The 26,562-nt window shown below is 44.0% G+C and overlaps 1 protein-coding gene across 1 annotated transcript; it reads left to right on the forward strand.

Annotated features, from left to right (window-relative positions):
• Positions 1-141: 141 nt before the first annotated feature.
• Positions 142-26,547, forward strand: LOC115181510 (gamma-aminobutyric acid type B receptor subunit 1; the record flags this gene model as incomplete). The annotated part of the gene is given in 5 exon segments (XM_029743437.1): positions 142-180; positions 2,601-2,694; positions 3,638-3,765; positions 25,836-25,964; positions 26,401-26,547. Coding segments are annotated over 5 exon segments (537 nt in total), but the record flags the coding sequence as incomplete, so codon positions are not given.
• Positions 26,548-26,562: the final 15 nt, after the last annotated feature.

The raw sequence follows: 26,562 nt of genomic DNA on the forward strand, positions 1-26,562 counted from the left end.
CATCTACTCGGTGGAGGTATGAGTCAGATAGTGGATCCTCTACACGTCACGGTGGAGGTATGAGTCAGATAGTGGACCCTCTACACATCACGGTGGAGGTATGAGTCAGATAGTGGATCCTCTACACGTCACGGTGGAGGTATGAGTCAGATAGTGGAGCCTCTACACATCACGGTGGAGGTATGAGTCAGATAGTTAACCCTCTACACATCACGGGGGAGGTATGAGTCAGATAGTGGATCCTCTACACGTCACGGTGGAGGTATGAGTCAGATAGTGGATCCTCTACACGTCACGGTGGAGGTATGAGTCAGATAGTGGTGGTTCTAGCTTGTATGGCTCCATGGGGAACCCCCGTTCAGAGGCATTAGTACTGTACAAAGTTAGAGGTGTGCTATTTGATAGATTCCCCCGCTCCTCCTACCTCGGGCTTCCAGTGGGGAGACCTGAGGTCAACCTACCCCTGTCCCCCTCTCCATCTCGTACTTCTGAGTGAGAGACCTTCCCAGGCAGTAGCCTGCCTAGCTCACAAACTAGAATCAGGGCGCCCTCTCTGACAAGGTTAATTGACCCACAGTCCCACACGGTGACATGATATCATTGACGTGACGTGCAAATGAGCGCTAGAAAACCGATCGAGCAAATTATACCATTACGATTTTTTTTGTGCAGGGGCCCCGTGCTGCCCATGTCGCCTATACCTAAATCCTATACCTAAATCCTATACCTAAATCCTATACCTAAATCCTATACCTAAATCCTATACCTAAATCCTATACCTAAATCCTATACCTAAATCCTATACCTAAATCCTATACCTAATCCTATACCTAAATCCTATCCTAAATCCTATACCTAATCCTATACCTAAATCCTATACCTAAATCCTATACCTAAATCCTATCCTAAATCCTATACCTAAATCCTATACCTAAATCCTATACCTAAATCCTATACCTAAATCCTATCCTAAATCCTATACCTAAATCCTATACCTAAATCCTATACCTAAATCCTATCCTAAATCCTATACCTATATCCTATACCTAAATCCTATACCTAAATCCTATACGTAAATCCTGTACCTAAATCCTGTACCTAAATCCTATCCTAAATCCTATACCTAAATCCTATACCTAAATCCTATACGTAAATCCTATACCTAAATCCTATACCTAAATCCTATACCTAAATCCTATACCTAAATCCTATACCTAAATCCTATACCTAAATCCTATACCTAAGTCCTATACCTAAATCCTATACCTAAATCCTATACCTAAATCCTATACCTAAATCCTATCCTAAGTCCTATACCTAAATCCTATACCTAAATCCTGTACCTAAATCCTATACCTAAATCCTATCCTAAGTCCTATACCTAAATCCTATACCTAAATCCTGTACCTAAATCCTATACCTAAATCCTGTACCTAAATCCTGTACCTAAATCCTATACCTAAATCCTGTACCTAAATCCTATACCTAAATCCTATCCTAAATCCTATCCTAAATCCTATACCTAAATCCTATCCTAAATCCTATACCTAAGTCCTATACCTAAATCCTATCCTAAATCCTATACCTAAATCCTATACCTAAATCCTATACCTAAATCCTATACCTAAATCCTATCCTAAATCCTATACCTAAATCCTATACCTAAATCCTATACCTAAATCCTATACCTAAATCCTATACCTAAATCCTGTACCTAAATCCTATACCTAAATCCTATACCTAAATCCTATACCTAAATCCATACCTAAATCCTATCCTAAATCCTATACCTAAATCCTATCCTAAATCCTATACCTAAATCCACCACTGAGTCAGATAGTTGATCTTCTAGTCTACACATCACTGTGGAGGTATGAGTCATGACTCTCCTTCTCTTGTCTCTTCCTCTCTCTCTCTCTCTCTCTCTCTCTCTCTCTCTCTCGTGTCTCTCTCTGTCTCTTTCTGTCCTCCTCTCTTCTCTTCTCTCATCTCTGTCTCTCTCTCTCTCTCTTTCTGTCCTCTCTTTTCTTCTCTCGTCTCTCCCCTTCCTGTTTGTTTCCAGAACTGCATCACTATTGGTTAACTCCAGCCTATTAAGATACTACTATGAAGGAATAAACAAAACAAATTGTGAATCTCTAAAAATCATGATGAAATATAATGTGTACATGACTATAGTGCAATAGCCTTGAGATAACATTATCCCTCTGTTCTGCTATAGTGCAGTAGCCTTGAGTTAACATTATCCCTCTGTTCTGCTATAGTGCAGTAGCCTTGAGTTAACATTATTCCTCTGTTTGTCTGAGTAGAAGTTTGTGAGTTAACATTATTCCTCTGTTCTGCTATAGTGCAGTAGCCTTGAGATAACATTATTCCTCTGTTTGTCTGAGTAGAAGTTTGTGAGAGAACATCATTCTTCTGTTTGTCTGAGTAGAAGTTTGTGAGTTAACATTATTCCTCTGTTCTGCTATAGTGCAGTAGCCTTGAGATAACATTATTCCTCTGTTTGTCTGAGTAGAAGTTTGTGAGAGAACATCATTCTTCTGTTTGTCTGAGTAGAAGTTTGTGAGAGAACATCATTCTTCTGTTTGTCTGAGTAGAAGTTTGTGAGAGAGGCCCCTAAAGGAGACCTGGATGTTCTGATCCAACCTCTGCTGGAACACTGCAGCTCAGACAAGATGAACACTTGGCTTGGTAAGGAGACGGGAAGGGAGGGAGGGAGGGAGGGAGTAAGAGAGGCGGGGAGAGAGGAAGGCTTGGTAAGGAAAATGGGAGGTAAGTAGGATGGGAGGGAGGGTGGAAGGGAGGGATGGAGGGTGGAGGGGAGGGGAGGGAGAGAGAGAGGGAGGGAGGGCGGGAGATAGGGAAGCTTTGTAAGGAGAGAGAGAGAGAGAGAGAAGAAGGAAGGGAGGGAGGGAGAGAGAGTAAGAGAGGCGGGGAGAGAGGAAGGCTTGGTAAGGAAAAAGGGAGGTAAGTAGGATGGGAGGGAGGGTGGAAGGGAGGGAGGGAGGGTGGAGGGGAGAGAGAGAGAGGGAGGGAGGGAGAGAGGGAAGCTTTGTAAGGAGAGAGGGAGAGAGAGAGAGAGAGAGAAGAAGGAAGGGAGGGAGAGAGAGAGTAAGAGAGGCGGGGAGAGAGGAAGGCTTGGTGAGGAAAAAGGGAGGTAAGTAGGATGGGAGGGAGGGTGGAGGGGAGGGAGAGAGAGAGAGGGAGGGGGAGAGAGGGAAGCTTTGTAAGGAGAGAGAGAGCGAGAGAGGGAGAGAGGGAGGGAGGGAGGGAGGGAGGGAGAGGAATGGAGGGAGGCTTTGTAAGGAGAGAGAGAGCGAGGGAGGGAGGGAGGGAGAGAGAGGAATGGAGAGAGGCTTTGTAAGGAGAGAGAGAGCGAGAGAGGGAGGGAGGGAGAGAGTGAGGCTTTGTAAGGAGAGAGAGAGCGAGAGAGGGAGAGAGGGAGGGAGAGAGGGAGGGAGAGAGGAATGGAGGGAGGCTTTGTAAGGAGAGAGGTCTCAGCCTCTGTACTTCATGTACATTAAACCCATCTGTTAATCATCTTACCTTTAACATGAGGCCTGAGTGTGGAGCTACTGCCAGTGAATGCTAAAAACCTAGTGAACACATTCTCTCTCCCTCCCTCCCTCTGTAGGGGTGGTGTATGGTTATAAGGGCTTGCTGCTGCTCCTGGGGATTTTCTTGGCTTATGAGACCAAGTCTATATCTACAGAGAAGATCAATGACCACCGCGCTGTGGGCATGGCCATCTACAACGTCTCAGTAAGTCTTTCTGTGTGTGTGTGTGTGTGTGTGTGTGTGTGTGTGTGTGTGTGTGTGTGTGTGTGTGTGTGTGTGTGTGTGCGTGCGTGCGTGTGTGCTGTAGTCATGTACAGTATTTCTGTGTGTGTGTGTGTGTGTGTGTGTGTGCTGTAGTCATGGGCAGTATTTCTGTTACATTTATTTGAGTATTTAGTCATTTGTATGACACTGGGCTAAACTATACTGTATTTTGTAACAAGATACGTTCAAGAGGTGTAATTTGTATTTTCAAATTACTTTTCAATACCGTTTTTTTTATAGCGGTTCACAATTTTGTGGCCCCCTTTCACCTTGCATTGGTATTGACTCAAATGATGTCAATTAGCCTATCAGAAGCTTCTAAAGCCATGACATCTTTTTTCTGGAATTTTCCAAGCTGTTTAACTTCTCTGGGATTAGTGGGACGCTAGCACGCAGGGCACCAAATTCAAACAACAGAAATCTCATAATTAAAATTCCTCAGACATACAAGTATTATACACCATTTTAAAAATAAACTTCTTGTTAATCCAACCACAGTGTCCGATTTCAAAAAGGCTTTACGGCGAAAGCACACCATGCGATTATTTTAGGACAGCGCATAGCCACAAAAAACCATAGACATTTTCCAGCCAAGGAGAGGACTCACAAAAGTCAGAAATAGCGATTAAATTAATCACTTACCTTTGATGATCTTCATCTGGTGGCACTCCTAGGACTCCATGTTACACAATAAATGTTTGTTTTGTTCAATAAAGTCCCTCTTTATGTCCAAATACCTCCGTTTTGTTCACGCGTTTAGTTCAGTAATCCAAAGGCACAAAGCGCGCTCACAACATCCAGACGAAAAGTCAAAAAAGTTCCATTAAAGTTTGTAGAAACATATCAAACGATGTTTATAATCAAGCCTTAGGATCTTTTTATCATAAATATTCAATAATATTTCAACCGGACAATACCGTTTTCATTAGAAAGGAAAGAGAACGAACGGCTCGCTCACGGCCACGCGCGATAAACAACTCATGGCTTTCAGCTGAGCCACTTGCTCTGAGTGGTCTTATTCTCTCCCCTTTCACAATAGAAGCCTGAAACAACTTCTAAAGACTGTTGACATCTACTGGGAGCCTTAGGAAGTGCAATCTTACCCCACAGACACTGGATACTGGATCACTTAAAATACTACAAACTTTAGAATGCCCACTTCCTGGTTGGATTTTTCTCAGGTTTTCGCCTGCCATATGAGTTTTGTCCTATGCATATCCTAGCTTCTGGGCCTGAGTAACAGGCAGTTTACTCTGGGCACGCTTTTCATCCAAACTTCCCAATGGGTACAAAAGTATCTATATCCATAGTAAAACGAGTCCTATATCGACATAACCTGAAAGGCCGCTCAGCAAAGAAGAAGCCACTGCTCCAAAACCGCCATAAAAAAGCCAGACTACGGTTTGCAACTGCACATGGGGACAAAGATCGTACTTTTTGGAGAAATGTCCTCTGGTCTGATGAAACAAAAATAGAACTGTTTGGCCATAATGACCATCGTTATGTTTGGAGGAAAAAGGGGGAGGCTTGCAAGCTGAAGAACACCATCCCAACCGTGAAGCACGGGGATGGCAGCATCATGTTGTGGGGGTGCTTTGTTGCAGGAGGTATTGGTGCACTTCACAAAATAGATGGCATCACGAGGTAGGAAAATTATGTGGATATATTGAAGCAACATCTCAAGACATCAATCAGGAAGTTAAAGCTTGGTCACATATGGGTCTTCCAAATGGACAATGACCCCAAGCATACTTCCAAAGTTGTGGCAAAATGGCTTAAGGACAACAAAGTCAAGGTACTGGAGTGGCCATCACAAAGCCCTGACCTCAATCCCAGTTCCTGACAGAACTGAAAAAGCACGTGCAAACAAGGAGGCCTACAAATCTGACTCAGTTACACCGGCTCTGTCAGAAGGAATGGGACAATATTCACCCAACTTATTGTGGGAAGCTTGTGGAAGGCTACCCAAAACATTTAACCCAAGTTAAACAATTTAAAGGCAATGCTTCCAAATACTAATTGAGTGTATGTAAACTTCTGACCCACTGGGAATGTGATGATAGAAATAAAAGCTGAAATGAATCATTCTCTCTACTATTATTCTGACATTTCACATTCTTAAAATAAAGTGGTGATCCTAACTGACCTACCCCCTATCCCAATGAAGTTAAAGGCATAGTGTATGTAAACTTCTGACCCACTGGAATTGTGATTTATAAGTGATTTATAAGTGAATTATAAGTGGAACAATCTGTAAACAATTGTTGGAAAAATTACTTGTGTCATGCACAAAGTAGATGTCCGAACTGACTTGCCAAAACTATAGTTTGTTAACAAGAAATTTGTGGAGTGGTTGAAAAACGAGTTTTAATGACTCCAACCTAAGTGTATGTAAACTTCCGATATCAACTGTAGCTAGTAAATTCGCTCTGCCTATCTACTCCATTTTCAGAGCATTCTCGTCTGAGTGTGCCAGAGCGCAGAACAACTGACAAATTTACGAACGCTCAACACACGTTGAATATGGCCGGTGTCAGTAAACGTTGCCAAAAAAGAGTAATTAAACGTTTTCCAGCATCACAGTTACAGTCACCAACACTCTGGATAACATAAAAACAGACTAACCAGCTCTGCTAGGGTGAGTAAAATGGTCAGAGTGAGCTGTTCTCTCATTTGTGTCTGGAAGTAGCTAGCAAGCTATCCAACGTTAGCCAGTTAGCTTCGGTGCTTGACTGCTGTTGTTAGGTCAGAACGCTCGGATCAACCCTACTTCTCGGCTAAAGAGTCCAGTGTGCGCTCTGAACACTCCGAGAGCGAAAGTAGACAAGCAAATGTAGCTAGAATAGATAACCAAATGGCTCGGAGATACGAATAATAAGATCATACACGTAACGTTAGCTAGCGAGCCAGCCAGCTAAAGTTAGTTAGCTAACAGTGCACTTTAACTTAAAATGTAACCACTTTCTGTCAAAATTATAAACGTGTAATATCTAAAAATGTAGTTAGCTAGACTATCTTACCCGTATACGTCATTCATGGATGGACGCGTCTCCTGTCGGATGCCATGGTTGCCCTTAGTTTGAAGATGTAATCCAGAGACAGGTGTTTTCTCCATCTCCTTAGCTATCATACTCGAATTCTTCTGATTTCAAAACTCGCTCCTCCAGAAAGTGGAGAGCAACAATTATGCAGTTTTACTACACGACAGGATTAACTAGACATACTTTCCAGCTCAAATAGACAGAAGCGTGCTATATGGCAGACTCAATTAAATCTAAACTAATTTCTCGGTATGTTCAGCCCACTCATTATCTCAGCCAATCATGGCTCGGGGGAAGGTTACTCACTTTTTCTGTGGCTCAACCGACTAGGCTCGTAATTTAACAATTTTATTCGTATTTACAGATGGCATACAAGTTTGTTATTAAGGCACATTAAAGTTAACATGATCCAGAAGGCATTTCTGCCCCAATAAAACGCATTTTGATCAAATAAAAAAGTTTATGTTCAAATGGCTCTCCTGTGAAGTAGTGACCCGCGACGTACGCCTAGTTTCCTGAAACGGGTCACATATGGACTTGATCTTTTACTAAATAGGGCTTTGGGCAGCAGGTAGCCTAGTGGTTAGAGCATTGGGCCAGTAACCGAAAGGTTGCTGGATCGAATCCCCGAGCTGACAAGGTAAAAATCTGTCGTTCTGCCCCTGAGCAAGGCAGTTAACCCACTGTTCCCCGGGCGCCGTGGATGTTGATTAAGGCAGCCCCCCGCACCTCTCTGATTCAGAGGGGTTGAGTTAAATGCAGAAGACATGGTTGAATATATTCAGTTCAACAACTGACTAGGTATCCCCCTTTCCCTATCTTCTGTGTACCACCCCTACCTTGTCACAACACGACTGATTGGCTCAAGGAAAGAAATTTAAAAAACAATGCACACCTCTTTTAACAATGCACACCTGTTTAATTGAAATGCATTCCAGGTAACTAGCTCATAAAGCTGGTTGAGAGAATACCAAGAATGTGCAAAGCTGTCATCAAGGCAAAGGGTCGCTACTTTGAAGAATCTAAAATCTATTTTGATTTGTTTAACACTTTTTTGGTTACTACATGATTCCATATGTGTTATTTCATAGTTTTGATGTCTTCACTATCATTCTACAATGTAGGAAATAGTAAAAAAAATTAAGAAAAACCCTTGAATGCGTAGGTGTGTCCAAACTTTTGCCTGGTACTGTAGATATTTACATTTTGGTCATTTAGCAGTAGGGCCATGCACACACCTTTTGGGGGGCATGTGCTCAAACAAAAAAGGGAAACCCACAAAAAAACTGCATCTGTGATGGCAGACTAGTTGAGCTATTATTACAAGAAGAGGGGAAAGTAGCATAATCCGATGAGTAAATTAATTTAGCAAAAAAATATTTTGAACTGGAATAAATGCTAAAGTTATTAACAATGACTATCACAATTTCAGTGAAAATAGAAGCCTTACTGTATCCAAGCCAATTCCATTTGTTGCTACTATCTTGTAACCCAGTGGTTTTGAAACTTTTTGACCCACGACCCCCAAAAAGGTGTGGGCCCCTGCGCAAACTAGGGAATAACAGGGGTAACTGGGATCCCAGAACTGTTCCGGGACCACTCTTCACATTTCCCGAATTTGTTTTTGACAAGAGTCGGGAAATTACAACATTTTTTCCCCCAATGTCGCGTTAATGCGATTCCACAGAACACACAACATGTGCAGCAGCAGATTGGCAGAAAACAAATAGCACATTATACAAACAGGTTGTTGGATGGATGCCTTTTAGTCTAGCATATTCACTTCTAGCATATTTACTTCACATAAAGTTGGCATAAATTCAAAGTACACAGCATAATTGACACTGCCGGACTGCACACGCACACTGCAGAGATTTTGGGCCCCATGAAAAGATATCACATTGGGCCCCACCACCACAGGCCACACCAACCCTGCCTGTAACCACACACCTCCAGAAACCAATCGACCCATTTACAGCTTTAAATAACTCTACCTTTGCAGGCTTGCAACTCTCTTGTAGTCCAATATTTACTGTACGATATTTACTGACAGTGAGCTGTGAAAATATAACACTGTGCAGACATGCATGCAACATTCAGCATACTGTGGAATTCACTATTTGATGCAATACCCTCTATAAGAAACGTGCTCAAGGCTATCTTTTACAGTCTAAATGTAATTGTAATGGTCAACTTCTTGAATGGAAAATTCTCTTAACATTAATGAATAACTTAAAATAAATATAACTTAAATATACGTTAACCTCTTCAATTAAAATGCATTAACATTATAATCTATAGAATGATATAACAAACAAAATACTAAAATCAGCAGCAGATGTTTGAACTAAGTATACACACCAACTAGAAAATAAACAGCTGGAAAAGTGGAAATGGAAATGAAAAGGCCTGATGGTGGCGCTAGAGGAAAGGTCAAGAGGTCACCAAATCAATAGGTTTCTTCCACTTGGGGTCTTGATTGTGCACAACAAATTTTATGGCAATCCAGCCATTACTTTGATATATCTTGTTCTCAGCATGTTGTGTAATGATCCAATATCCATAGCCATGCCATTTAACAGTTATCACTGGCCCTTGCTCAGCCTTACTCACCAAGAGCCCAGCGCCGAACCTTCTTGCTAGCAAAGTCACTGATCAAGTCTATGAACATTTACATTTTACATTTTAGTCATTTAGCAGACGCTCTTATCCAGAGCAACTTACAGTAGTGAATGCATACATTTCATTTCATGCATTTTTTTGTACTGGCCCCCCGTGGGAATCAAACCCACAACCCTGGCGTTGCAAACACCATGCTCTACCAACTGAGCCACAGTGAAGGCTATAAAGTCCAGCTTTCTAGCTAACTGACTTTCAATGGGCAGCATGGCAAGACTGCAAAGCCTGTCCAGGGACATAGTGGACCTCAAATAGTTTTTTTTATCAGTTTTAGCTTACTGAAAGCTCTCTCGCCACCAGCAACAGTCACAGGCAGCGTGCAAAATATACGTAAAGCAATGCACACTTCTCCAAAAATGCTTTGCAGCTGCATCTTACAAATTGCATTCAGGAGACCAAGAGGGGACAAGTTAGGGGGGAAAGTGGCAGCATATACAGTGTCCAGGTGTCTTACTTCATTATGAAACTCAGGTGTAAGATCTCTGGAGTACTTCATGATCAGTGGTTGACACACAGAAGGGACTTTATCCTCCACGAATCTGCCCAACTTTCAGAACAGCAGGAAATGATTCTACAATTTTTGCAGTGGTGTGGAACCTAGTGCCCAAGTCACTTATGATGTTGTCCATAGCAGTAAAACACTGTGTTCCAAAACACCTTTTCCTCTGGTGGCTGTGTTCCTTGCTAAATTGAGGTGCAACATCCATTTGCGTAGTAATCAGTGTTGCCTCAGACAGGAGAGACTCCCATCCATCTCTAAGAGCCTGCATCTCTTCCTTTAAGGCTCTGATATTGGCTACCTCTGTGTCTAGTGAGATTTTTCCTGACTGGAGAATCACATTCCTGTCCTCAATGCATTGCAGTACCTGCAATTATGCCAACTGACATGTCATTCAACACAATGCTGCTCACCTCCTTCTTCAGTTGGGAGTAGGGCTGGTTCAGGGGGATGGGGATGGGGAGACAGGGCTGGTTCAGGGGTATGGGGATGGGGAGACAGGGCTGGTTCAGGGGTATGGGGATGGGGAGACAGGACTGGTTCAGGGGGATGGGGAGACAGGGCTGGTTCAGGGGGATGGGGAGACAGGGCTGGTTCAGGGGGATGGGGATGGGGAGACAGGACTGGTTCAGGGGGATGGGGAGACAGGGCTGGTTCAGGGGGATGGGGAGACAGGGCTGGTTCAGGGGGATGGGGAGACAGGGCTGGTTCAGGGGGATGGGGAGACAGGGCTGGTTCAGGGGGATGTGGAGACAGGGCTGGTTCAGGGGGATGGGGAGATGGGGCTGGTTCAGGGGGATGGGGAGACAGGGCTGGTTCAGGGGGATGGGGAGACAGGGCTGGTTCAGGGGATGGGGAGACAGGGATGGTTCAGGGGGATGGGGAGACAGGGCTGGTTCAGGGGGATGTGGAGACAGGGCTGGTTCAGGGGGATGGGGAGATGGGGCTGGTTCAGGGGGATGGGGAGACAGGGCTGGTTCAGGGGGATGGGGAGACAGGGCTGGTTCAGGGGGATGGGGAGACAGGGATGGTTCAGGGGGATGGGGAGACAGGGCTGGTTCAGGGGGATGGGGATACAGGGCTGGTTCAGGGGGATGGGGAGACAGGGCTGGTTCAGGGGGATGGGTATGGGAGACAGGGCTGGTTCAGGGGGATGGGGAGACAGGGCTGGTTCAGGGGGATGGGGAGACAGGGCTGGTTCAGGGGGATGGGGAGACAGGGCTGGTTCAGGGGGATGAGGAGACAGGGCTGGTTCAGGGGGATGGGGAGACAGGGCTGGTTCACCATCACTTTGGAGGGCAGCCTGCCTGCACCTCGCCATCCCTTTGAAGGGCAGACTGCCCGCCTGCCCCTACGCCACCACTTTGGAGGGCAGCCTGCCTGCACCTCGCCATCACTTTGGAGGGCAGCCTGCCTGCCTGCACCTCGCCATCACTTTGGAGGGCAGCCTGCCTGCCTGCACCTCGCCATCACTTTGGAGGGCAGCCTGCCTGCCTGCACCTACGCCATCACTTTGGAGGGCAGCCTGCCTGCGGAGTGCTCGTTGCCAGCCGGGTAGCCCTGTTTTTCCTCACAAATATCATAATACATTTTCCAGAATATGTTACTTGCGCCATCATAATCAGTCACATTGGAGTTTTGTAACAAGGAGAATGTTAGTTTTCTAATGAGACCACCGTGATCTATCTACTCTACATAATAAATCATAAGCTCGTTGCCTGCCATTACATGCTGAGTGTCACCAAACCATGTTTCTGAGAAAAAAACCCTGTCAAAGTTTGCATTTATTCAAATAATTAATAACAAATATTTACTAAATACAAAACACAATACATGAAATCCATTGATAGGTTCTTCTCTCTCTCTCTCTCTCTCTCTCTCTCTCTCTCTCTCTCACACACAGAGTAGGGAAGAGTTTTGATAGTGCAGATAAGATAGTGGAAAGCCTGACGTGATGTGTTACAAATCTAACATCCACCGAACTGATAAGAAAGTAATTAATTCTATGTTTATAAGATTAATAACTATATTTATATTTATACTCTGAATTTGGCAATAAGACATACAGATTATGAATGCAAAGACATTGTTTTGTTAAAACCAGATAAAACCCACAAACAGCGAAAACCCAAAAATGATGATATTAATCCCATCCTGTTGAAGGCTGTGTTACAATGGCTTATCTTTAGGCATATAGCCAGTAGCCATCCACTGGGCACAGTGTCACGACCCTCAAAGGGACTAGACCAAGGTGCAGCGTGGTGAGTGTTCATCTTTGTATTTAATTATAAATCAGAACACTACAAACAAAAGAATAAACAATGATAACGACCGTAACGTCTTGCTGGCTTAACAAGCAGTACAAAAATAAAGATCCCACAACTACAGGTGGGGAAAGGCTGCCTAAGTATGATTCCTAATCAGAGACAACGATAGACAGCTGCCTCTGATTAGGAACAATACTCGGCTCAACACAAAGAAATAGACACCATAAAATGCCCACCCCACACCCTGATCTAACCACATAGAGAAACAAACCGTCTCTCTCAGGTCAGGGTGTGACACACAGACGTCAATTCAACGTTGGTTCAATGTCATTTTCTATGTAGTTCCAGTGGGCACCCAAACCTATCTGAAATAGAAAAATGATGAATCAACTCGCCAGGTAGCCTATTGTTCTGGCTAAAAGGAGTCAGTAGTAGATTGCTAAACGTAATTTATATGGATGATAAATGTTGGCCTAGTCTGTTTTAGCCTCGCTGGTCTTTGTGTTTGAATCTCTGTCTGTCTGTCTGTCTGTCTGTCTGTCTGTCTGTCTGTCTGTCTGTCTGTCTGTCTGTCTGTCTGTCTGTCTGTCTGTCTGTCTGTCTGTCTGTCTGTCTGTCTGTCTGTCTAGTCAAACTGTTTGTCTGTCTAGTCAACCTGTCTGTCTGTCTAGTCAACCTGAATGTGTGTGACAGAGAGAGAAAGACATGGTATAGAGGAGATGGACCCACTGGTCTCCCTCTAGGTTAAAGAGAGCTGGTAGTCCCATCCACCAAACTACCAGGTGTGAAACAGGGAAGGGAATCAGGGAGTATGCTCATTTGGTATAGAGCAGACCTACCTCACTCTATTAAATTAATCAAAACAGAAATGTTTTACATCTGGCTGGAACTTAATATGGAAATGATCTCAACAGAGAAAAATATTCTCCTGTGTGCTACCTATATCCCCACACTAGAATCCCCTTAATGAAGACAGCTTCTCCATCCTAGAGGGGAAGATCAACCATTTACAGGCCCAGGGACATGTACTAGTCTGTGGTGACCTAAATACCAGAATAGGACAAAAACCTGACACCCTCAGCACACAGGGGGACAAACACCTACCTGGAGGTGACAGCATTCCCTCCCCCATATGCCCCCCTAGATACAACTACGACAACATAACCAGCAAAAACGGATCACAACTCCTGCAGCTTTGTCTGACGCTGGGCATGTACAGTTGATATCGGAAGTTTACAGACACTTAGGTTGGAGTCATTGAAACTCGTTTTTCAACCACTCCACAAATTTCTTGTTAACAAACTATAGTTTTGACAAGTCAGTTAGGACATCTACTTTGTGCATGACACAAGTAATTTTCCAACAATTCTTTACAGACAGATTGTTTCACTTATAATTCACTTATACATCACTTATAAATCACAATTCCAGTGGTTTAGAAGTTTACATACACTAAATTGACTGTGCCTTCAAACAGCTTGGAAAATTCCAGAACATTATGTCATGGCTTTAGAAGCTTCTGATAGGCTAATTGACATAATTTGAGTCAATTGGAGGTGTACCTGTGGATGTATTTCAAGGCCTACCTTCAAACTCACTGCCTCTTTGCTTGACATCATGGGAAAATCAAAAGAAATCAGCCAAGACCTCAGAAAACAAATTGTAGACCTCCACAAGTCTGGTTCATCCTTGGGAGCAATTTCCAAACACCTGAAGGTACCACGTTCATCTGTACAAACAATAGTAAGCCAGTTTAAACACCATGGGACCACGCAGCCGTCATACCGCTCAGGAAGGAGACGCTTTTGACCCACTGGGAATGTGACGAAAGAAATAAAAGCTGAAATAAATAATTCTCTCTACTATTATTCTGACATTTCACATTCTGAAAATAAAGTGGTGATCCTAACTGACCTAAGACAGGGAATTCTTACTACGATTAAATGGAATTGTGAAAAACTGAGTTAAATGTATTTGGCCAAGGTGTATGTACATTTCCAACTTCAACTATACATAGTCAATGGTAGGCTTCGAAGGTCTCCTACGGTAGGTACAACTATAGCTCAACTCTTGGCAGTAGTACTGTAAACTACTTTATCACTGACCTCAACCCAGAGTCTACCAAAGCTTTCTAAATCAGCCTATTGACATCCCTATCAGACCACAGCAAAATCACAGTCTACTTCAACAGAGCAATATTCAATCATGAGGCATCAAAGCTAAAGGAGCTGAATAATATTAAGAAATGCTATAGATGGAAGGAAAATAGTGTGGAAACCTACCAAATAACAATTAGGAAACGACAAATTCGATCCCTTTAAGGCTACTTCCTGGACAAAACGTTCCACTGTAATAGTAAAGATGTAAATTTGGCAGTAGAAAACCTAAACAATATATTTGACCTCTCAGCTTCCCTATCAAATCAAAAAAATTCAAGCAGACAACCAAGGAAAATGAACAACTATGACAAATGTTGCCGGAGAGGATAGATTACGTTTTATGGGCTCTTAATGAACTGTGCTATTTTGTTTCTTTTTTTTGCATTGTTTGTAACTTATTTTGTACATAATGTTGCTGCTACCATCTCTTATGACCGAAAAGAGCTTCTGGACATCAGAACAGCGATTACTCACCTTGAATTGGACAAAGAATGTTTCTTTAACGAGTTGGACGAGGGGGATTTACTCCAGACACCCGAACAGGCCCTCATCCCCGTCATTCGCAGGAGAAAGAGACAGAGGTTTCGCGGAAGGAGATCGGGGTGCCTTGTGAGGATCAGGCAACGAGTGGCTGATCTGCCTTTGTCATCGGTACTATTGGCCAACGTACAATCGCTGGATAATAAAAGGGACGAACTAAAAACCCATATATCTTACCAACGGGATATTAAAAACTGTAATATCTTATGTTTTACCGAGTCGTGGCTGAACGATGACATGATTAGCAAAGAGCTGGCGGGTTACACACTGTACCGGCAGGATAGAACAGCAGCCTCTGGTAAGACAAGTGGTGGCGGTCTATGTATATCTGTAAAAAAATGTTTAAAAAAATGTAAACAACAGCTGGTGCATGATATCTAAGGAAGTCTCAAGGTTTTGCTCGCCTGTAGTAGAGTATTTCATGATAAGCTGTAGACCACACTATCTACCTAGAGAGTTTTCATCTATATTCTTCATAGCTGTCTATTTACCACCACAAACCGATGCTAGCACTAAGACCGCACTCAATGAACTACAAACAGGAAAACACTCTTCCAGAGGCGGCGCTTTAATGCAGAGAAACTTAAATCTGTTATTACCTCATTTCTACCAGCATGTTAAATGTTAAATGTGCAACCAGATGGGAAAAAAACTCTAGACAACCTTTACTCCACACACAGAGACGCGTACAAAGCTCTCCCTCACCCTCCATTTGGTAAATCTGACCATCATTCTATCCTCCTGATTCCTGCTTACAAGCAAAAATTAAAGCAGGAAGCACCAGTGACTCGGTCAATAAAAAAGTGGTCAGATGAAGCAGATGCTAAGCTAAAGGACTGTTTTGCTAGCACAGACTGGAATGTGTTCTGGGATTCTTCCGATGGCATTGAGGAGTACACCACATCAGTCATCGGCTTCATCAATAAGTGCATCGATGATGTTGTTCCCACAGTGACTGTACGTACATACTCCAACCAGAAGCCATGGATTACAGGCAACATCCGCACTGAGCTAAAGGGTAGAGCTGCCGCTTTCAAGGAGCGGGACTCTAACCCTTATGCTTAGAAGAAATCCCGCTATGCCCTCCGGCAAACCATCAAACAGGCAACGTGTCAATACAGGGCTAAGATTGAATCGTACTACACCGGCTCTGACGCTCTTCGGATGTGGCAAACTGTTAGAGACTACAAAGGGAAGCACAGCCGAGGGCTGCCCAGTGGCACGAGCCTACCAGACGAGGTAAATTACTTCTGTGCTCGCTTTGAGGCAAGTAACACTGAAACATCCATGAGAGCATCAGCTGTTCCCGACCACTGTGTGATCACGCTCTCCGCAGCCGATGTGCGTAAGACCTTTAAACAGGTCAACATTCACAAGGCCGCAGGGCCAGACGGATTAGCAGGACGTGTACTGCGAGCATGCGCTGACCAACTGGCAAGTGTCTTCACTGACATTTTCAACCTCTCCCTGTCTGAGTCTGTAATACCAACATGTTTCAAGCAGACCATCATAGTCCCTGTGCTCAAGAACACTAAGGTAACCTGCCTAAATGACTACCGACCCGTAGCACTCACGTCTGTAGCCATGAAGTGCTTTGAAAGGCTGGTCATGGCTCACAACACATACACCCACTCCAATTTGCATACCGCCCCAACAGATCCACAGATACTGCAATCTCTATTGCACTCCACACTGCCCTTTCACACCTGGACAATAGGATCACGCTCAGCGTTCAACACCATAGTGCCGTCAAAGCTCATCACTAAGCTAAGGACCCTGGGACTAAACACCTCCCTCTGCAACTGGATCCTGGACTTCCTGACGGGCTGCCCCCAGGTGGTAAGGGTAGGTAACAACACATCAATCACGCTGATTCTCAATACGGAGACCCCTCAGGGGTGCGTGCTCAGTCCCTTCCTGTACTCACTGTTCACTCATGACTGCACGGCAAGGCACGACTCCAACACCATCATTAAGTTTGCCGATGACACAATGACGAGACAGCCTATAGGGAGGAGGTCGCTGACCTGAACGTATGGTGCAAGAACAACAACCTCAACGTGATCAAGACAAAGGAGATGATTGTGGACTACAGGATAAGGAGGACCGAGCACGCCTCCATTCTCATCGACTGGGCTGGTATTCTCCCCCTCAGGAGACTAAAAAGATTTGGATCCTCAAATCCTCAAAAAGTTCTACAGCTTTACCATCGAGACCATCACTGCCTAGTATGGCAGGTATGCCTGGTAGGGTTACATCACTGCCTGGTATGGAAACTGCTCGGTCTCCGACCGCAAGGCACTACAGAGGGTAGTGCGTACGGCCCAGTACATCACTGGGGCCAAGCTTCCTGCCATCCAAGACCTCAGTACCAGGCGGTGTCAGAGGAAGGCCCTAAAAACTGTCAGAGACTCCAGCCACCCTAATCATAGACTGTTATCTCTGCTACCGCACAGCAAGCGTTATCGGAGCCAAGAGGCTTCTAAACAGCTTCTACCCCCATGCATAGTCACTTTAATAACTCTACCTACATGTACATATTACCTCGACTAACCGCTACCCCCGCACGTTGACTCTGTACCAGTACCCCCTGTATATAGCGTCCACATTGACTCTGTACCGGTACCCCCTGTATATAGCGTCCACGTTGACTCTGTACCGGTACCCCCTGTATATAGTGTCCACGTTGACTCTGTACTGGTACCCCCTGTATATAGCGTCCACGTTGACTCTGTACCGGTACCCCCTGTATATAGCGTCCACGTTGACTCTGTACCAGTACCCCTGTATAGAGCCTCCACATTGACTCTGTACCGGTACCCCCTGTATATAGCGTCCACATTGACTCTGTACCGGTACCCCCTGTATATAGCGTCCACGTTGACTCTGAACCGGTACCCCCTGTATATAGCCTCCACATTGACTCTGTACTGGTACCCCCTGTATATAGCGTCCACGTTGACTCTGTACCGGTACCCCCTGTATATAGCGTCCACGTTGACTCTGTACCAGTACCCCTGTATAGAGCCTCCACATTGACTCTGTACCGGTACCCCCTGTATATAGCGTCCACATTGACTCTGTACCGGTACCCCCTGTATATAGCGTCCACGTTGACTCTGAACCGGTACCCCCTGTATATAGCCTCCACATTGACACTCTACCGGTACCTCCTGTATACAGCCCCCACATTGACTCTGTACCGGTACCCCCTGTATATAGCCTCCACATTGACACTCTACCGGTACCTCCTGTATATAGCGTCCACGTTGACTCTGTACCGGTACCCCCTGTATATAGCCTCCACATTGACTCTGTACCGGTACCTCCTGTATACAGCCCCCACATTGACTCTGTACCGGTACCCCCTGTATATAGCCTCCACATTGACTCTGTACCGGTACCCCCTGTATATAGCCTCCACATTGACACTCTACCGGTACCTCCTGTATATAGCCCCCACATTGACTCTGTACCGGTACCCCCTGTATATAGCCTCCACATTGACTCTGTACCGGTACCCCCTGTATATAGCCTCCACATTGACACTCTACCGGTACCTCCTGTATATAGCGTCCACGTTGACTCTGTACCCTAACACCCTGTATATAGCCTCCACATTGACTCTGTACCAGTACCCCCTGTATATAGCCTCCACATTGACTCTGTACCGGTACCCCCTGTATATAGCCTCCACATTGACTCTGTACCGTAACCCCCTGTATATAGCCTCCACATTGTCTCTGGACCGGTACCCCCTGTATATAGCCTCCCCATTGACTCTGTACCGTAACACCCTGTATATAGCCTCCACATTGACTCTGTACCGTAACACCCTCTATATAGCCTCCACATTGACTCTGTACCGGTACCCCCTGTATATAGCCTCCACATTGACTCTGTACCGGTACCCCCTGTATATAGCCTCCACATTGACTCTGTACCGGTACCCCCCTGTATATAGCCTCCACATTGACTCTGTACCGTAATACCCTGTATATAGCCTCCACATTGACTCTGTACCCTAACACCCTGTATATAGCCTCCACATTGACTCTGTACCGGTACCCCCCTGTATATAGCCTCCTCATTGTTATTTTACTGCTGCTCTTTAATTGTTTGTTACTTTTATTTCTTATTTTCTTTAGGTATTTTTCTTAAAACCGCGTTAAAACTGCGTTGTTGGTTAAGGGCTTGTAAGTAAGCATTGTTGTATTCTGCGCATGTGACAAATACAATTTGATTTGATTTGAAATGGTTTGAAGAAGAATGGATAAACCTAAGAAAGATATTGACAAAATCTATCCAACCAAAAACATAGAGACCCAGAAAATCTGAGCCTTCACTATGGTGAATCACTAAAACAATACAGAAATACAGAGAGAGAGAGGGGGGAGGGAGAGACGGGGAGAGAGAGAGAGAGGGGAGAGAGAAACAATACAGAAATACAGAGAGAGAGAGGGGGGAGGGAGAGACGGGGAGAGAGAGAGAGAGGGGAGAGAGAAACAATACAGAAATACACTACAGAAAAAGAAGGAACAGCACTTCAGAAATCAATTGTAATTAAATCAAATGTAATTAAAGAATCCATAGACTCTAAACACTTCTGGGAAAATGGGAAAACACTAAACAAACAACAACATGAAGAGTTATCTATCCAAAATGGAGATGTATGGATAAACCACTTCTCAAATCTTTTTTGGCTCTATAACAAAGAACAAACAGCAAAAACATATACATGATCAAATACACATTTTAGAATCAGCTATTAAAGACTTACATAACCCACTGGATTGTCCAATTAAATTGAATGAACTACAGGATAAAATACAAACATCTCCAACCCAAAAAGGCATGTGGGGTTGATGTTATCCTAAATGAAGTGATAAAATATTCAGACCACACATTACAATTTGCTATACTTAAACTCTTTAACATCATCCTCAGCTCTGCCATCTTCCCCAATATTTGGAACCAAGGACTGATCACCCCAATCGACAAAAGTAGAGACAAATTTCAGCCCTATAACTACCGTGGGCTATGCATCAACAGCAACCTTGGGAAAATCCTCTGCATTATCATTAACAGCAGACTTGTACATTTCCTCAGTGAAAACAATGTACTGAAAAAATGTCAAATTGGCTTTTTACCAAATTACCATACGACAGACAAAGTATTTTCCCTGCACACCCTAATTGGCAAACAAACAGAGGCAAAGTGTTTTTATGCTTTGTTGATTTCAAAAAAGCTTTTGACTCAGTTTGGTATGAGCGTCTGCTGTACAAATTGATGAAAAGCGGTGTTGAGGGTAAAACATACGACATTATAAAATCCATGTACACAAACAACAAGTGTGCGGTTAAAATTGGCAAAAACCTTCTTTTTTTTAATTATGAGTGTTATGTTTGCTGTTCATTTTTCATTGTTTATTTCACTTTTGTTTACCTATTTCACTTGCTTTGGAAATGTAAACATATGTTTCCCATGCCAATAAAGCCCTTTGAATTGAGAGAGAGAGAGAGAGAGAGAGAGAGAGAGAGACAGAGAGACAGAGAGACAGAGAGAGAGACAGAGAGACAGAGAGAGAGAGAGAGAGACAGAGAGAGAGAGAGAGACAGAGAGAGAGAGAGAGAGACAGAGAGAGAGAGAGAGTTTTTTAGGGCAGTGTCAGTAAGAGTGTTTGTCTGTTTGTCCACTTCCCTCACAGCTGGGCTGATCTGTATGTCAGTCTAATTTGCCTATCTCTCTCCTCGCTGTGTGTCAGTTCATTCTCAGTCTCCATTCGTTCTCTATCTCCCTCCCTCCCTCCCCTCCTTTGTTTAGTTCTCTGCCGATGCCTGGCTCTCTGACCTCCGTGGTGTCTCTGCTCACCTCCATCCCTACTGTACCTCTCACCCCTTATGAGGATCTGGCCAGTGGGGGCTTTCAGCATGGGAGCTGTCCTAAATGACTACACAGCCACTGCTCCCTATAGGATCTACAATATCTGCCATCTGAATGTGGCCCAGAAAACAGTGTGTGTGTGTGTTGTATGTGTGTGTGTGTTTTCACCATATGGGCTGTGTACATGGGGATCTACAATATCTGCCATCTGAATGTGGCCCAGAAAACAGTGTGTGTGTGTGTGTGTGTGTTGTATGTGTGTGTGTGTGTTTTCACCATATGGGCTGTGTACATGGGGATCTACAGTATCTGCCATCTGAATGTGGCCTAGAAAACAGAGGTGAGGCAGCAGAGAGGATGGGTAGTGAGTAGGGCCTCTTTCCTTCCTCATCAGGGGAATACATCCACTCGTCAGGCCTGTAGTGTGTGTGGGACTAGTGTAAATTGGCTAGCCAGTTAGCGGTGCGCGCTTGTAGCGTTTCAATCGCTCTGAGACCTTGAAATAGTTGTTTCCCTTGCTCTGCCAGGGCGACTGCTTCTCTGGAGCGATAGGTAACGATAATTCATGGGAGGCAGTTGACGATGCATTCAGACGGGTTCTGGTTCAAGCCCTGGTTGGGGCGAGGAGACTTCCATGTCTCTCCAGGATTCAACCTGGACCATCCTGGGTGAATCCCTCTCAACATCAATCTGGACCATCCTGGATGAATCCATCTCAACATCAACCTGGACCATCCTGGATGAATCCATCTCAACAGATATTCTCCTGTACTAGTGATCTTCAAAGAACAAGTCATATTTATCTCTCTATTTCTGTAATTGGTTAGCCCTTTCTGTCCTGTGGTGTGGCTGACAACGAAATGAAAAATGAAATTCTCAAGAAATGCCTATAACATGTTTAAAGGGATAGTGCAGTCCAAAGCATGGTTTTCCTTTGTTTTGTGTATATCTCCACATTGAGGTTGAAATAATAATACTGTGAAAATGTGAAAATTATGGTAATGTGCTTTTAGTGTAAGAGCTCTTTGAAAAGCCCCCCTCTCTGCCAAAAACAGCTATTTTTTCAGGTTACACACCCTCCAATTAGGCTCCTCCAATTAGGCTCCTCCAATTAGGCTCCTCCAATTAGGCCCCTCCAATTAGGCTCCTCCAATTAGGCTCCTCCAATTAGGCTCCTCCAATTAGGCTCCTCCAATTAGGCCCCTCCAATTAGTCTCCTCCAATTAGGCTCCTCCAATTAGGCTCCTCCAATTAGGCCCCTCCAATTAGGCCCCTTTCTCAGAACACTCCCAGACAGTCCTAGCTAAATTTTAGCTTGAGAAATGTCAATTTTCTTAGAAGCTATTTTTGTTTATTTTTTATGATTTTAATTGAGAACAATCACAGTACGGTGCTTTAACCCAGAAATGATTTTATATTGAGATAAAAACGCCTGCATTGGATTTTTTTAAATGTCATTCTCTGCATCCAAATTTCACAAATTGAGAATACGCCTGGTCAGTGTGGTCTTTCAATGTCTGGTATTGAGCCTGGAAATACAAAATAAACATCTCCACAGTCTCTTCTGCTGCGCTGCGGCTGTGACACGCCATTTAATCAAGAGTGTTGTTCCCACTATGGCAGATTTCCTGTTTCCCAATTTCCATCGTTGTATTTTAATTCATCTCTGAGGATTACCCACTATGCATTGAACCCAATTTAAACTCAAGCTGACTGAGAGAATTGCAAATTGGCTCTGGAGAGAGAACTTGCATGTGTTTATTTCTATGCACACTTTCCTGTTATCCTCTCTTTCTTTTCCCTCTCTGTCTCTCTCTCTCTCTCTTCTCTCTCTCTCTCTCTCTCTCTTCTCTCTCTCTCTCTCTCTCTCTAACCCCTCTCTCTCTCTCTCTTCTATTTCTCTTCCATCTCTCTCTCTCTCTCTCTCTCTCTCTCTCTAACCCCTCTCTGTCTCTCTCTCGCTCTCTCTCTCTCGCTCTGTTGCTCTCTCTCTCTCTAACCCCTCTCTGTCTCTCTCGCTCTCTCTCTCTCGCTCTGTTGCTCTCTCTCTCTCTAACCCCTCTCTCTCTCTTGTATTGCTCTTCCATCTGTCTCGCTCGCTCTCTCTTTCTCCCTCCCTACTCTCTCTCTCTCTCTCTCTCTCGCTCTGTTGCTCTCTCTCTCTCTAACCCCTCTCTCTCTCGCTCTGTTGCTCTCTCTCTCTCTAACCCCTCTCTCTCTCTTGTATTGCTCTTCCATCTGTCTCGCTCGCTCTCTTTTTCTCCCTCCCTCCCTACTCTCTCTCTCTCTCTCTCTCTATCTGGGCTTGTGATGAATGGTGGCCCAGCGATACCCCCTTCTCTGTAAAACAAATGAGACTGATTCCACCACCACCGTCTGCTGAAGTTACAGGCACTCATGATAAGATGAATTAAGGATCAATCAAAGGGGAGCAGTTAACCCATAAGGGTCTACGCTGGGGGGGTTCTACTAAGCTATGTGGAATTATTTTTAGACGGTCATACCAAGGATCATTTAGCTGTTTGGATATGACTTTTAAGAAGTATCAACATATCTAAGAACTTTTATTTGATTAACAATATTATTTGGCCTTACTGAATCTCTCTGAACATCAATCTGGACCATCCTGGATGAATCTCTCTCAACATCAACCTGGACCATCCTGGGTGAATCCCTCTCAACATCAATCTGGACCATCCTGGGTGAATCCATCTCAACATCAATCTGGACCATCCTGGGTGAATCCCTCTCAACATCAATCTGGACCATCCTGGGTGAATCCCTCTCAACATCAATCTGGACCATCCTGGGTGAATCCATCTCAACATCAATCTGGACCATCCTGGGTGAATCCCTCTCAACATCAATCTGGACCATCCTGGGTGAATCCATCTCAACATCAATCTGGACCATCCTGGATGAATCCATCTCAACATCAATCTGGACCATTTATTTGATTAAACATTTTATTTAGCCTTACTGCTATTATCTCATACAAGTGCATTGAATAACAGATTTCCTACATGGAACAACAGATAGTCCCCCCCCCCCCCCCCCAAAATCAAAATGAAGTTTGTTCTGAAGTGTCTGTCCTATATAAGAAAGATCAGGATACATTTAAGTAAAGTTTTTTTTTTTTTTTTTTTTACATGTATTTAACCCCATATTTTTGTCTCTATATACAGTATACTTCCATACAATTTTTCGACGTGTACCTTCAGACGAGGCCTGTGGGCGTCCTAGAGCAAAATAACCAACATGTTCATGAGTCTCACCTTTCCACAGAGGGGTCATATTAGTGCGCCCAAACTGTTTGGACGCTACAGACAGAAGTTGGTAAGATCGAATGTACCGATGAGTCCCAAGATGCTTGTTGGGGTTGTAGAGAAAAACAGAGAACACCATCGTTCAAAATGTTCGGACGTTACAGACGATTTTGTGAGAAGACCGATATTCGGGATGTCTCATGGTCTGACAAACTCTGCTCTAGCTCTTTCACCGCAGATGCGGAAGTGCGACATCAGCAGATACGGTGGTTTGAGACCAATCCTATCTTAAATTGACGGGCGAATACATGCGAATATATTGATAAAAGTCACCTTGTCCTTGAGAGATTTACACGGTTATCAAAACGTCACGCCAGGGGAAGCCTACACGAAACATAGCCCTTATTTTAAGTGTTTCTAAAATCCCCTATTGAGAGCTAGGTTTTATGGGTATTATGACTCATACTGTGGTACTCTATAGGGTGCCATTTGAGACGCACTTTATAGCTGTGGATTGAATATGTACCCTGAGATAATCGTCCTTTTCTTCTGTGACCTGTCCGCTGTGACTAATGACACGACAGAGAAAAATATCGCCTCAGTTTTGATTTCGGGGTCCGTTTTTCCATTTGCCAGCCTGGTTAAAAACCTCTTAAGGATCAGCCCCTTTTTTTCAATTTTCGCCTAAAAGGACATACCCAAATCTAACTGCCTGTAGCTCAGGCCCTGAAGCAAGGATATGCATTTTCTTGATACCATTTGAAAGGAAACACTTTGAAGTTTGTGGAAATGTGAAAGGAATGTAGGAGAATATAACACAATAGATCTGGTAAAAGATAATACAAAGAAAAAAACCAAACATTCTTTTTATTTTTTTATACCATCATCTTTGAAATGCAAGAGAAAGGCAATAATGTATTATTCCAGCCCAGGTGCAATTTAGATTTTGGCCACTATATGGCAGCAGTGTACGTGCAAAGTTTTATTCTGATCCAATGAACCATTGCATTTCTGTTCAAAATTTTGTATCAAGACTGCCCAAATGTGCCTAATTTGTTTATTAATAACTTTTCATGTTCAAAACGGTGCACTCTCCTCAAACAATAGCATGGTATTCTTTCACTGTAATAGTTACTGTAAATTGGACAGTGCAGTTAGATTAACAAGAATTTAAGCTTTCTGCCAATATCAGATATGTCTATGTCCTGGGAAATGTTCTTGTTTCTTACAACCTCATGTTAATTGCATTAGCCTACGTTAGTTCATCCATCCCGCAGGGGACCCACCAATTTATACGTTTTTGCAGGTTGAGAAGAGATGACTGATTGTCAATACGTATGGATTTCTAACCTCCCTCTCTGTCCTCTCCCTCATTTTTCACCACCCCCTCTCTCTCTCTCTCTCCCACCCACTATTCCACATCTCTCTCTCTCCCTCTACTCCACATCTCTCTCTCTCCCTCTACTCCACATCTCTCTCTCTCTCTCTCTCTCTCTCTCTCTCTCTCTATTTGTCTCTCTCCTCCTCTCCTCTTCCTCTGCCTCCCCTCTCTCTTTCTCTCTATTTGTCTCTCTCCTCCTACCCCCTCCTATGTCTCACCCCTCTATCTCTCCCCCTACCCCATGTCCTCCTCCTCCTCCTCCGCCAACCCCCCTCTCTCCCCCTCCTCCCTACAGGTGTTGTGTATGATCACGGCTCCCGTCACCATGATCTTGTCGTCGCAGCAGGATGCCTCGTTTGCCTTCGCCTCCCTGGCCATCGTCTTCTCCGTCTACATCACCCTGGTGGTGCTCTTCGTACCCAAGGTAGAATAACTGGCTGCCTCTGTGTTACCATAGCAGCTTCAGTCAGTAACTACAGTATGTCTCTGTGTTACCATAGCAGCTTCAGTCAGTAACTACAGTATGTCTCTGTGTTACCATAGCAACTTCAGTCAGTAACTACAGTATGTCTCTGTGTTACCATAGCAGCTTCAGTCAGTAACTACAGTATGTCTGTTACAGTACCGGTGTTAACGTTTTAGGGATTATATTCCATAGTAGAAAATTCAAAGTGCTGGTAGTCTGTACCGGTGAGCACCAGGTCAATTCATTATATGTTTCTGTGGTACCATAGATGTTTCAGTACAGAGTGTTAATCTCTATGGTGATACTGTAGATGTTTCAGTACAGATTGTTTATCTCTATGGTGATACTGTAGATGTTTCAGTACAGATTGTTAATCTCTATGTTGGTACTGTAGATGCGTCGTCTGATCACCCGAGGGGAGTGGCAGTCAGACACCCAGGAGACCATGAAGACACAGGGCTCATCCACCAACAACAACGATGAGGAGAAGTCCAGACAGCTGGAGAGAGAGAACAAGGAACTACAGAAGATCATTCAGGAGGTACAGGTTCTGTTC

This window comes from Salmo trutta, unplaced genomic scaffold, assembly GCF_901001165.1.
Source record: "Salmo trutta unplaced genomic scaffold, fSalTru1.1, whole genome shotgun sequence".
NCBI lineage: Eukaryota > Metazoa > Chordata > Actinopteri > Salmoniformes > Salmonidae > Salmo > Salmo trutta.